Consider the following 12,819-nt stretch of genomic DNA (forward strand, 5'->3'; position numbering starts at 1 on the left):
TGCTTGGGTTTTCTCTGCTGTCTTTGTGATTTACCCTGTATGTTGGATTCCTAATAAAGTTTATAGACATACTCATAGATATATTACATGCATACTTTAACCTTCGCGTATTTATTGTAAAAAAACCTGTAAGGAGGAAATCTCCCCTCCCTTTAGGACAGGGGAGGTACTGTAACTGCCAGCAATCAGATGAATGATAGCTAGGAATTTTAGGAAAACACAGGCTACCCCACAGAAGGATTTGCATCAATGGGAATTTGGCCTGCCAGGTGGTTTCAGGGTTGTGCACAATGCATACAGTGCTGTACTGCAGTACAACAGTAATCCTTATGGGTAGGATAAAGGACAAATTCTTGCAGCTGAGCATTTGCAGCTTAAACATCACAGGGAGCTGAGGGCACTCTGCACATCACTGGAAGCACGTCTTCCGTTTTTTTCTGCTTATTTCTTTTTATTTGATTTTTACTGGGTGTAGCCATCACTGTTCATGAAGTTAGTTCCCAGTTCCAATATTGGGAGTGGCAAAGGAAGCTAGTTGTTAGTTTAGCTTTTTTTTTAATTACTGCTGAGGTTTGTTGTTCTGGTGTGAAAAACACAAAAACTTTTCAGTGTATTGATACTAAAAGATTCATTAAAAAGTAGGTTGTAAAGGAAGGAGAGTTGATATAAAAAGAGAACATGCAGAGGAAATGAAAATGAAGTAAAAGTTCTCAGTCACTCTCAGTATTACAGATACATTCTGTTTTTTACATTAATGTCATCCTTATGGTATTAGACGTTCTTTTCACAATGCGTGAAACCAAGAAGTCATATAAGTCTTTACCAAACTGGGAATTTATTTTGCTGTATGTATTTTCATAGGAAGCTGATTAAATGTGCTCATAACCTGAAGCATTTTTGTATAATGCTATACCAATTATATTTGAATAAATTACATTTAAGTGACCAATGGGTTACTATATGCAACAGTTATTACTTGCAAAAAGGTGTAAATCTCTTGCATAACTTTAATGAAATTAAAGAAGGAAAAAATGATTCCTTCTGTAGTCAGATCAGCTAGTGCTTTGAGTCTTTCAACTCGGGTTTCTTAGCGCTGGTTTGTGTGTCCGGTTCCCATAGGATACTTCTGTGCAGAGATTTTTCTTTTCTTTCTTCTGTAGCTTTTTCGGACCCTGCTATCTTTTCTCCTTCATACAAGGAGTTTCTTATTTTTATTTGTGCATTATTCATATATTCTGTCTTTACATCTTGTAGTTCAAGCATTGAGCTTGTAAGATCTTAATCTACTGCTTCTTCTGTGTGCCCAAATGCTGAAAAAAAAGTAGGGAAGATATAGTATGGTTTATGCTAGAGACTTGTGCCTGAAGTTCCCCACAGCATTCTATTAAAAAAATTAAGTATCTCTTACATATTTTTCTCTTCTTGCATAACTTAAATCATTTCATGAGCTATTCACTGAAATACCTATTAACCTATTTTATTCAATAAACTTTTTGTCTTTATTATTTTATTAAGGTTTGAACAAGCTTTTATCAACAGCATGATCCGTAGCATGGTAAAATCTGAGAGAACATATTTTTGGATAGGATTGCAAGACCTTAACAACACAGGAGAATACTTTTGGCTAAGTACAGCAGGAAAGAATCACTCTGTGAGATACACAAACTGGAACAAGTACCAGCCACGTGAGTAACATGCTGATAAAAAAAGAAACGGCTTGGAGGGGGGCAGTGCACTCTCTTCCCCCTGCCACCAGTGGCTTAGCAGTGACTGAAGAGTCCTGGTCCTTTCCTCCCTGCCTGGCCAAGAGAGCAGAGAGTTAAACTTACATTTTTTCTCAACTCTGTAACTTCCTACCATGGATTGAGTTAGATGAGATGGCAGCTGTGGAGAAGCCAGAGCTTCCCTCCCCACTTGCCACCCCGGTGCTGTTATCATGGGCTCCCCGGTTGTGGCAGGATGCTGGACGTCACTCTTCCCACCCTCTGGTGTGGTGGGGCGGAAAGTAACAGCCATGCTCTCCTTGCAGACACAGCTAATCCCTGAAATTTTTTTTTTTCTGTGCGATGTTTTTCATACATTTCTTTATGGCCCTTTCAAGAACGCCATCAGGGCTTGCTGAGAGTCCGAGCAAAAAGTACCAGAGAAGTCATGAATTTTATCTGGTAACGGTCACAGTTTGTAATTTGCATTTTTTATGAAAAAAGGAGGGCAGAGATTGCCCTAGATACACTTCTGTCAATAAGCACTGTAGAAGTTTCTTCTTCTTTTTCCCCTGTAGTTTGCTGATACTTGGTTTGCTTGTTTGATTTTGTTTGTTTTATAGTAGTCCAAAGGAAAACATTCCAAGAAAACAAATAACGAAAAAATGAAATAGTTGTTCAACCTTTGAAACGTAAACCTCTTGGCGATACCTGAGAATAGAGACATAATAATAAAGACACTCCATTTCACTAAGTGCTTCTCAGTTTTAGGCTCTTTACGTTTATTGCTTCACTACTGCAGTTAGCGAAAGTACTATTTTAAGTTGTATTTCATCTGCTGCGTTTTGTGAGAGGAACCCTTCGTCATGGTTCATTTTACAAGCTCAAGTCAGCCAAGACAGGCTTACAAACCGGTCACTGACTAGAGAATTTGCTACTTCTGTAAGTCCATCGAGGTTTTATCCAGAACCTGATGCCAATAAAACAGTCACTTCACCAAAAAATCACAAAATGCAAATGCTTTATGCTGATACTCAACACTTATTCCCATGTCTAGGTCATTCTGGAGGATGTGTGGCTATGCGAGGGCAGCACCCTATTGGTTATTGGGAGGTGAAAAGCTGTAAGAACTTCAAAGCAATGTCATTGTGCAAGCAAAAAATCAATTCTTATGAAGAACCTGAACTTACTTTTCAAAAACATTTGAGTTCCTGCTATTTTGGATGGGAGTCAGAAGCTAATCTGCTCAACTGCTACAAGGTATGTGACAAACTTGCTTTGAATTAATTGTTACCATCCTTCACTGCATTTTAAAGTGAGTGAAAGTCTTAAGAATCAGAACTGCACTTGGAATATACATGGCTTTACTGTAGGAAAAACTGCAAATAATATTTGATTTTTATGGGTTTCTGAAACAACTGCTCTCCAAAATCAACTACATTTATGACAGTGTTTATTTTATTGCAGATATTTCACAATGAAAAAGTTCTGATGAGAAGAACATGGGATGAAGCAGAAGCGTTATGCCAAGATTTTGGAGCACATCTTGCTAGTTTTAGCCATATCTATGAAGAGACATTTTTAAACAATTTATTATACACAATTTTTGATAGGTAAATGTATTTTTTTAACACTAACAAGATTTATCTTAATCATACTAATACGTAAAAATAATCTACACTTTAGGTTCTTCTGTCCTCTTTTCTAGTGGCTGAAGAAGTCTCTAGCAAACTTAGAAATGGGTGAAGTGTATTAGCAACACTGTAATATGATTCTTTTTGAAGGTAATCTTTGTAGTAGGTGTTGAGCAACTGTTAATGTCAAAGTGATATTCTTGTGTGTTAACATTCCCTGTTGAAATGGAGGTTTGGCAATTTTAATCCTATTTTAAATGTTTTCATCTTTAAAAGTATAATTTAACACTTTAGTAGGAAAACCAGAGTTTACTTCAAGGTTACTAAAAATTTAAGAAATGTATTACAGAATGATATATTGAATTCAAGAAGAAATGAATATAGGTATTTGCACTGTTTAAAAAATAATTTCTGAAGTAGCTAAGGAAAAAGTGCATGAGAAATGTTATTTTCTTTGTTTCCATCACAGGACAGAAGACAGACAGTTCTGGATTGGATTTAATAAAAGAAACCTGCTTTCTGGAGGGACATGGCAGTGGTCTGACAGAACACCTGTAACTATCTGTATACTATATATTTCAGTAACCTTTCAAGTCATATCTAAGCATAAGTTCACAAAAATAAGCCTTGTGAGCAAACATTGGCCAGGAAAACGGTTTGGTTTTCATGTCCGCATACTTCACTTAAAGTAATTGTTACAATAGGATTAATGGTACACTACTATGAAAATAGCAGCCTGTGCAAAAGGGCTCTGTAACTGCAAAAGGAGTTTGGTAGGATTATAAAGTTTTGCAGATGTGTGCTTTCCTGCAAAGCATGTTGTGTTTAGCCCAGGACCAGGCATATGCAGAGTGAACACATTGTGTGTGTGTATATATACATATTTACGGGCGTACGCATGCACACGCTTTGGAAAGCCTGACAGCTGTGCTTAGGTGCTTTATTTATTCTATGACTGTTAGGTTCACACCTGCATTCAGAGCTAAGTCCTTCCTTTTTTTAATACCACTTTTGATTTTGCATCATTGAAGGCATTGGTGCCACATGCCATGCTAATGGTTAGTACCTTGGATTTAAACATCGAACAACTGAAGAAGAGTCAGTTTTTAAACTGTAATTGGTTTTCAGCCTTAAAGAACAGTGCCAGCTCTTCCATCATTACTTAAGTAATTTCAGAATGTGAGTGCAAAGTTCAATCATGCAATGTGTTGAACCAAAGCAAAGGCTGTTAGAAGTGGGCAACTACTGCTAATCATGTCAAAAAATTGGTAGGTTTCATAGCTATTCAATTTTTTTTATGAAGAAGTCTGATATAAGATGGGAAAGTTGAACAGGACATTGATAGAATGTGATTATGGACCCTATATTTTGGATTTTACCACCATAATTTAGGTGGTCCTCTAGTTGTTGCTTAAGATGTTCTTACCATACACACATCTCCAAATCCTTCCTTTTTCTCCATAGTGAGATTTTGAAATGCTTCATCTGAGATTGTCGGTGAAAGGTAATGAATGTGTTGTTTTCAGGTTGTATCTTCATTTTTGGAGAGCAAGTATGTTGAAGATGACTCAAGAAACTGTGGTGTGTTCAAAGTAAATAGAACGGTCTTTCCAGCACACTGTAATGAAAAGCGTGAATGGATATGCAAAATACCAAAAGGTGAAATGTTAATTAACATACATCGTCTATCATACCCATTACTTGCAATTCAGGAGAGACAAGGAAAAAAAATACCTAAAAGCTTGCTTTTTAGCCACATCTGGAGTTCTCCTCATTGGTCTTCTGCATGAAATTGTGGCAAAGCTATATGTGGCCGGTAGGGTTTGTTTGCCAGTTAACGGGTCTGATATGTGCCGTCAGTTTAAAAATGGATAGCAACAATTAGCAGTTAGTTAGCAGGAGTTAATCAAAGTTCTTATTTCTAAATGTTACTAAAAATGTTGTTAAGTGTGGCAATTATTTTATTTTATTCCGTGTTTAACACTTTTTTTTTTTGTCCCTGAATGAGAGTAGCAGTATTCTTCATGATTTTGATTAAATCCTTATCATGTGGAGAAAGCAATTTCAGTGAAATACCTCTTTTCATTCTTAATCAGCAATGTTTTAATTTATTTATGTATTTTTACAGGTGTTAAACCAAAGAATCCAGATTGGTACATAGCTGGTATGAAGACGTTTTCTTTTTTGGCATCTTGAAACATTACAACTTGGAAATACAATTTAAGCTATCTGTTGGTAAAAATAAAATAACTAAAATGTTCCGAGTTAAAAGTTTACATTAAGAAACTCTGTAGGAACTGGTTGCTACAGATCAAAATCTGCTACTCTTTTGTTTAGGAACACTGAAACATCAGATACTACTTCGGTTAGGTAAAGGAATGACACCAGTAATAAGCACAGGAGTTTGATAACCCCTGCATCACGTTAAAACTGCCTTTTTGCAAAGGCAGGGCAAAGGCTTAATATTACTGCAGTATCACAGGATAGAATATTTTTAAAAAATTACTCATAGTGCATTTTTTTTCATAAATTGATATGTTAAATATGGTTCTGCTGTTAGTTGTGGCATATTTGTACTCTGACACATGGCTCAAGGCGGGCCACGGGGGTCACAAAAAATGAGACTTGAAATGAGTTTTTACCCCTGCACACCACTGACTTTTTTGCTTGTTTTCTAGAACTGCCGTGGACATATTATCAAGGAGCAGAATACCTTTTCCATGTCAGTCCTACGGACTGGGAAACCTATGAGTTTGTCTGTGGCTGGCTTCGCAGTGGAATGGCAACAATAAATTCTTCTGGTGAACAAGCCTTTATTCAAAATAAAATTAAGAAGGTAACAAAAACTACCCTCAGGCAGTAACTGGCTATTTTCTGCTACATTTTTTTTAGTATCTGGCTGCCTGTTGCTCCAGGTAGAATCTGAAAGACACTTTAATTCAGAAATAATTCTCTTGCTGTCTTGATTTATCACATCCTTCCCTGAAGCCCTATCTAGCTAAAGAAGTCAGTAACATTTCAGAATCTGCAGAATCATCTCTGCTAACGAGCAGGTCGGTCATTCTGCCTCAAAGGACCCAAGAGGAGCAAAAACCAGCTTCCTATCCCAAAGTAATGAAAGTAATTAGGGGTAAAGAGAAAGGATTGTTTCACATGTAGTGTACATCCTTCTCTGTTCCTTCTTCTTCCCCCACACCTCCATGACCAAGGGGACCCACTGTGGTTCCTCAGGTGTTCACACAGTGGTTCTGCATCCACCAGGATGTCTCGTGGTTCTGCATCCACCAGGATGTCTCCTGGTCCTGCACAGTTCCCTGGTTACGCTCCGTTCCCATTCAGTAACTTGCAGCTGGTCATCAGGTAGCAATACTGAGGGACACTTCAGTGGGTATATTAGCATGATGTGGGCAGTAAGTCCAGATGGTTGCAATGGTCTTCATAGTTTAAATCTTCAACATGATGATTTGAAAGGTTATTCTTGGGGAGAGCTGGCCAAGAATGCAGAATTGCCAATTTCTCTGCACCTTAATTATAGAACTCTAAACCATGGATGTGGGTACTTATGACCATGGAAAAGAGATTACCTTTTCCTCTGTGTACACCAGCTTGGGCAACATTCCCATGTGTCCACACATCTGTATGATGTTTCCTGAAGTAAAGCCCTTTGCGACTATGGATATTTCTCTGGGAAAAAAGACATCTGCCTCTAAATTCCCTCCTCTGGACAAAAGCAGAATTTCTGTAGAACCACTCTGATGTAACAAACAGCTTTGAAGCTGAGAAATAGCTGCAGAAGCAGATGAATTCCCAAGAAACTAAGTTTGTTTTCTTTTAGGTGTTCTCAGTAAAAGCAAAATAAGGAAAATACAAAAAAAAAAAAAAAAGAATAAAAATAACACGTCTGCCTTACTGAGGGCAAAATTCTATGGCTGTAATGTAAAGGGATATCATAGTGTGATCTTTAAAAGAAAAGAGAGAAAAGCTCTTGACCCGCACTTGGTTTTGTTTGCACTGTGTACAGCCTTCTCTGCTTTTAACTTACAATAGAAAGCATAAGTAGAATTGTGTTGTATTAAGATGGGGGTTTTAAGTTTCCAGGGAATTATGTGTCATTTTTATCTGCTATTTAAGTAATTTTGTATTAAAACATGATGAACTGGATTTAAATCAACAGTTCACGGCAAAAATAGCTTATAATGAAAGAGCAACATAACTGGCTAGGCTGTCGTCTTCTACATCTACCAGAGATTGTGATGTGATGTCATTACTGCCTGACCTAACACTGAATGTTTATGACTTAAAAAATGATATAACTTTAAAAAAAGATGTATTTTTCCAACTTAAGATCGCTTAAAATGGCTAATCAGAATGCTTCTTTAAAGTCGTGTTTACTTTCAACAGATCTTTTAAAAGCAGATTTATCATTAAAATTAGTGGGTATTATGGCAATTTGTGAGCATTCTGCAATGAAAAAGCCAAGTTTGCTTCCTTGGCATTGGAAATCAGATTAACTTCCTTGAAGTTTTGTCTCAGAATGTAACACACAGCTATTTTAAAGCCTGCTGCCTTTGGCTAAGCTTTCCCAGTATAGCCAGGTGTGTCCCAAAGTGATTGTAACCAGTTTCCTGTGGAAGCAGGAGTAATGATGGCAATCACTAAAATAATACTCAGCAGTCCAGATAGAATTTGCATGTGTCATTAGAAAACTTCATCAAAATTTCTTAATGTGGAATTTGAAATCACATTTCTCACTATTTCTTTAAAAACTGTAATGTGTAGGCTGAGTGCTGTGCTCAGAAAACTAAACTCAGGGGCCAAGCAATACCAAATCAGACAGCATTCCTGAGTCTCTTTGTCAGAAATGTCTACTTTCTTCATTTGATATTGCTAGGTAAGCGGTAAGCTGGTGAAATCCTAACTATAACTCCAAGGACAGTGTGGCTGCCACAACACAGGCTGCACTTCAGTTCTTTCTGGAAAAAAATAAATGCTTCTCAGAGACAGGATGGCTTTTCCAGTGTCCTGCACATTCAGAGCTCTTTTTTTGTTGTTGGCTCTTTCCCAAAGACCCCAAAACTGTGACCATTGAGTGGCTAGCCCTGAAAATGAAGCCTCTTCACAGTTTAAGGCAGGATCAAGTCAGCACAGCAATAATAAGCAGCTGTTTGAATTACATTATTTCTGTGACTTTTCCATAATACTTTGCCTTTTAGGAGTGGAGGTCTAGCCCCTTTCATGAGAACAACAATCAGTCTGGAAAGCAGCTGTAGGAGTCTCTTGTATGAGCTATACAAAGTCAGTAAATGTTCATAGAAAACATTTTGAAAACATTAAAGACCAGCAGTATATTAACGCTAAAAGAAAATATTTGCTATTGTCTATTTTTAGGAGTTGGTGAAAAACAAATTCTGGCCTAAGACTACAGTCCTTTTCAAGCCAGATAGGCTGTAAATTCCTAAAATTGTAAAGTTCTAGTTTACAGAAGATACCTTAGCAATCCAGTGGAAAGTGGGAGCTAAATCATGCTCTACCTTTGTGAATAACCTTACTGAAGTGACATAAATTAACACGGGCAGGATTTAGCAGCTATTCTCCCATTGGAACACAATGGAGATGCTATTTGTCTGAATGCAGTCTGACTTTAGGAGTTTGTTAATGCTTTGATAAGAGGCCAACAACAGCTAAACATATGGCAAAACATTTTTTTATAGCTATCGAATAGTGATGTTCACTGGTGGATTGGATTGCACGCAGAAAACCTCAGTGACGAATTTCGGTAAGAATACCTACACTTCAGCTGCTGTGAGTTGTACTTGGCATGCCCTGTTTACAGGCTGCCATTCAGTCTGACGGGCTAAAACGGTTTGATGACTGAGTGGGATATTCAAGAGACAACTTCAGTTCTCATGTAAATATCATTCAGAATATATTACCCTTAATTTATCTCCATGTTACTGTATTTCTGAAAGGGTTATAGAAGATACAAGCCAAAGATATTCATATCAACCTTGTTGTTGGTTGGTTTTTTAACGCTTAGTTAATAAAGGGGCACTTTCTACCTTGTATCTCCTTACAAATGCTTTTAATGGAGGGTGTATTTTTAGGTAAGAATAGGAAAAAGAGTAACTACACTCTTAACTTTTCTGTGCAGCTGGAGAGATGAATCACCAGTAACATACCAGAACTGGAATGAAGGGAGGGAAAGAAATTCGCAGAAACCAGGGAAAAGATGTGGCTTCGTTTCATCACAAACAGGTTTATTTTATATTTCCTTTTGCTGCAGGAGTTGTGACTTGGTTCTGTTGTTGGCCAAAGGGGTTATATTTTTTTCAGTTGCTCTCCAGAAATGCGATCCATATTCAAGCCCTGTTACATGGTTATAATTTACATAACTGCTTTTAAGGTTAAGAAAAGAATAGTGCAATATCATTAATATTCTCAGAGACTAGGTTGTAGGATTTAAAAGTATATTAATAGTTCCAGTTCTCTAATGTCAAAATACAGAGATTCCAGTGATACCGATACTTTAGTTTTACTTAAGAATCTGTTACGGCATAGCAAAAATGTTAACGCATTGCTGGGTTTCACAGTCAGTTTTCTAATAACCAAATGAGATGGATGGAGCAACAATTTTTCCTACATTTATAAACTGTTTTTCTATCAGCACACAACTTTAAATACTCAGGTTTCTAGCTTATTTTTGATCCCGTAGCCAATCTGCTGAGGGATTTGGGGGTACCATGGTTTTGGTGCTAGCCTTTACATCATCACATAGCTCTGTATTTCACTACAGTAATTAAAAAAATATACAGTGCTGCTGGTTCTAGTGATTTCTGTCATCTCACAGTCTCTGTTTTCTGAAGATCTGCAAGTCATGATAAAGTAAAAATGTCAGGTTCCATGGAAAGAAAAAATAACCAGCTTTGTATTTGTAAGAAGAGCTGAAAAAAAATTAATCCAGCTGCACTCTTGTAATCTCAGCCTCAAAAGCCAAAACTGAAAAAATGTAAAACCTTCTTTTTTTCCACACACAGTCTTGGGGTTTTGATTCGTGACTTTCAAATGCCTGAGTTTGGCATTCCTATAGTTATTATCAGATAAAAGGAAGAGATGCCCACCCTCCCCCCTCAGCTGGCCAGCAGATGGGAACTGGTCAACAACTTGAGTGCACTGAAAAATGTGTTTTCCTCCTAAGCAGGTCAGCGTTTTATGTCAGTACCTGGATCTTGCCAAAGATTTTCAATTTAAGGAAGTCAGACTATTTTATCTGGAAGACATCATTTCTATATCTTTCCCTTTTTTTGCATAGATAATATTTTTTTAAATACATGATGATATAGGCATATGTTGTGTGACTCAGTGTAGAGGAATTGGTTTAACTTACTTTTATTCCCAGTTTGAATTTATTATGAGCCCCATGGACCATCAAATCCACTGTAATACAATATGTCCAAATGTATTTGATGTAGAATCTCATCTTACTCAACCACTAAAGGATACTCTTCTTAACAATATCTAAGCTAGCTAAGAAAAAAACCCTTTCCAATTCTCAAGCTAATACTGAACTGTGATTTTTCTTCTTACGCAGGACTCTGGGGTGATGAAAACTGTACTGTCTCTCTTCCCTGTATTTGTAAACGTAAATTTGCATGGAAAATAGAGAAAGAGATTCCAAAAGACCAGAACCAACAAGGAGTATGTCCCAAAGGCTGGTTGCACTTTGGATTCAAAGTAAAACATTTTTTTTCTGCTGTTTGATTATACAAAATGCTTTCCATATTTATGACAGAAATTGGACTTCTTAAGGATTATTCAGTATTTGAAGATTTTCTTCCTTTTTGAAAGCAGGGCCCTTAGGTTTATAACTACGGACACAGTGATACAGAGGTTTAAGGCTATTAAGTAGCTTTGCACACAGAAGTTGTCTTAATAAGCTGTCAAAAATTTTACTTTAGTTGAAGGAAGTGAATACTCATCTATGCAAAAGCTATCTAAGTGTATTTGTGCATTTGCTGTAAAAAGCCTGCTCCAGCCTCTCTTTTCCACTTATGACAATTCCAAGAGGTTTTTATGGTCTCAAAACAGATCTCTGTCCCCTTGTTGTACTAAATGGATCCCCAAATGCAGCCATCCTCTGAAAGATGGTCTTTCAAATAGGGTTCATCAAAGATAATTATAAACCAAAGTTCATTTGCAATTGAAGGTCGAAAGGCGATTATTTCTTCAGGCTTCTCTTAAATACATAATGCAACATGCATTGAGGTGGCCAGATTTATCCCAGTGCTGAACTCAGTGACTACAATGATAAATTTAATGCAGATTGTGTTTGCCTTTACACAACTGATTTGAATCCAGGCCTGATTGCAGCTGAAAACTGATACCAAGCATGTTGGAGAGGTCCACTGCAGGACAGAAATGAATGAAATATTTAATATTCAGTAACACTGTGTGAAATGTTTTAGTGATCACTCTTTGTGATTGATAAATAGTTTTTAAACTAGAGAAAAAACAAAACAAGCCTTTTTCTTTTTTTTTTTAAAACAGTGCTTTTTGATACAAATTCCGAAGGATCCAGGGCATCTGAGAAACTGGTACTCTGCACAAGAGTTCTGCAGTAGCTATGATGGGTCACTCGCTTCCCTTGAAGATGAACTGGAACAAGGTAGAGTACTGAAAATACTGTTAAACAAATAAAATTTCATCTTCATTAGGATGCTGTAGTGAAGTTTCATCTTGGCTACAGATTTAGGAAAAAAGATCGTTCAGATCCTACTCATGGTTCCACTGCTTTAAACAAATCAGTGTTTCCCTTTCCCTGTTTCCCAAAATGTAAAGATTCAAATATTCACTGACCTGTATGACAGGTACGTTTTGGGGAGTAATTATAATTTGTGCTTAATATCATGCATTAGAAATAAAAGAAAATAATGGAATACCCATTTAAAAATTTGCTGTGTAAAATTTCTACCTTATGAAGACAACATCACATTGTTATAAAAGCAATCTCATTTTTATCCTTTAATAGTACTTAAAATCTGATCTATACTATAGCACATAAGCATAGTGTTAGGCTGGAACTGTCAGAGAAATAAATGCCAGCACATTTAGAAATATTTATAATCCCTATTCATAAAAATCTGTGGTTGAATATCATATGTTTGTAAAACCATTTATTTGGAGGTGGGAGGAATCTCATTGGCTATCTTTAGTTGAGAAATCTTATTTTCAACTAAAACTGAGAAAAGCTTTTTCAATGGGACAGTACCCTAAACTAATACTTAAGTTGTTCAAGCTGCTGTGAATGTTTCTGGAAGACTTACTAGTTAATGGACTAGATCCTAAACCAACTGAAGTTAATCAATTTAACTGAATTTATAGTTAGATGACACTGAAATGCCGCTCATGTTCTTACTTTCTACTAACTATGTAATGTCATTGATTAGTAATTAAATTTTTCAGTGCTTTATTGTGTCTGAAGAGAC

General features: G+C 36.7%; 1 protein-coding gene across 4 annotated transcripts in view; it reads left to right on the top strand.

The window, feature by feature from the left end:
- PLA2R1 (phospholipase A2 receptor 1) overlaps positions 1 to 12,819 on the top strand; it is a 44,145-nt gene that overhangs the window by 19,907 nt on the left and 11,419 nt on the right. For all 4 annotated transcript variants that reach the window (XM_030017973.2, XM_030017974.2, XM_041124239.1 and 1 more), the window contains 11 exons: positions 1,516 to 1,685; positions 2,761 to 2,963; positions 3,171 to 3,316; positions 3,807 to 3,891; positions 4,864 to 4,996; positions 5,466 to 5,501; positions 6,016 to 6,173; positions 9,049 to 9,113; positions 9,489 to 9,592; positions 10,926 to 11,068; positions 11,882 to 11,999. In XM_030017973.2, the coding sequence (XP_029873833.1) occupies positions 1,516 to 1,685; positions 2,761 to 2,963; positions 3,171 to 3,316; positions 3,807 to 3,891; positions 4,864 to 4,996; positions 5,466 to 5,501; positions 6,016 to 6,173; positions 9,049 to 9,113; positions 9,489 to 9,592; positions 10,926 to 11,068; positions 11,882 to 11,999 (1,361 nt within the window). The remainder of the gene's footprint in view (positions 1 to 1,515; positions 1,686 to 2,760; positions 2,964 to 3,170; positions 3,317 to 3,806; positions 3,892 to 4,863; positions 4,997 to 5,465; positions 5,502 to 6,015; positions 6,174 to 9,048; positions 9,114 to 9,488; positions 9,593 to 10,925; positions 11,069 to 11,881; positions 12,000 to 12,819) is intronic.

The sequence above is a fragment of the Aquila chrysaetos genome, chromosome 6 (genome assembly GCF_900496995.4).
Source record: "Aquila chrysaetos chrysaetos chromosome 6, bAquChr1.4, whole genome shotgun sequence".
Classification (NCBI taxonomy): Eukaryota; Metazoa; Chordata; class Aves; order Accipitriformes; family Accipitridae; genus Aquila; species Aquila chrysaetos.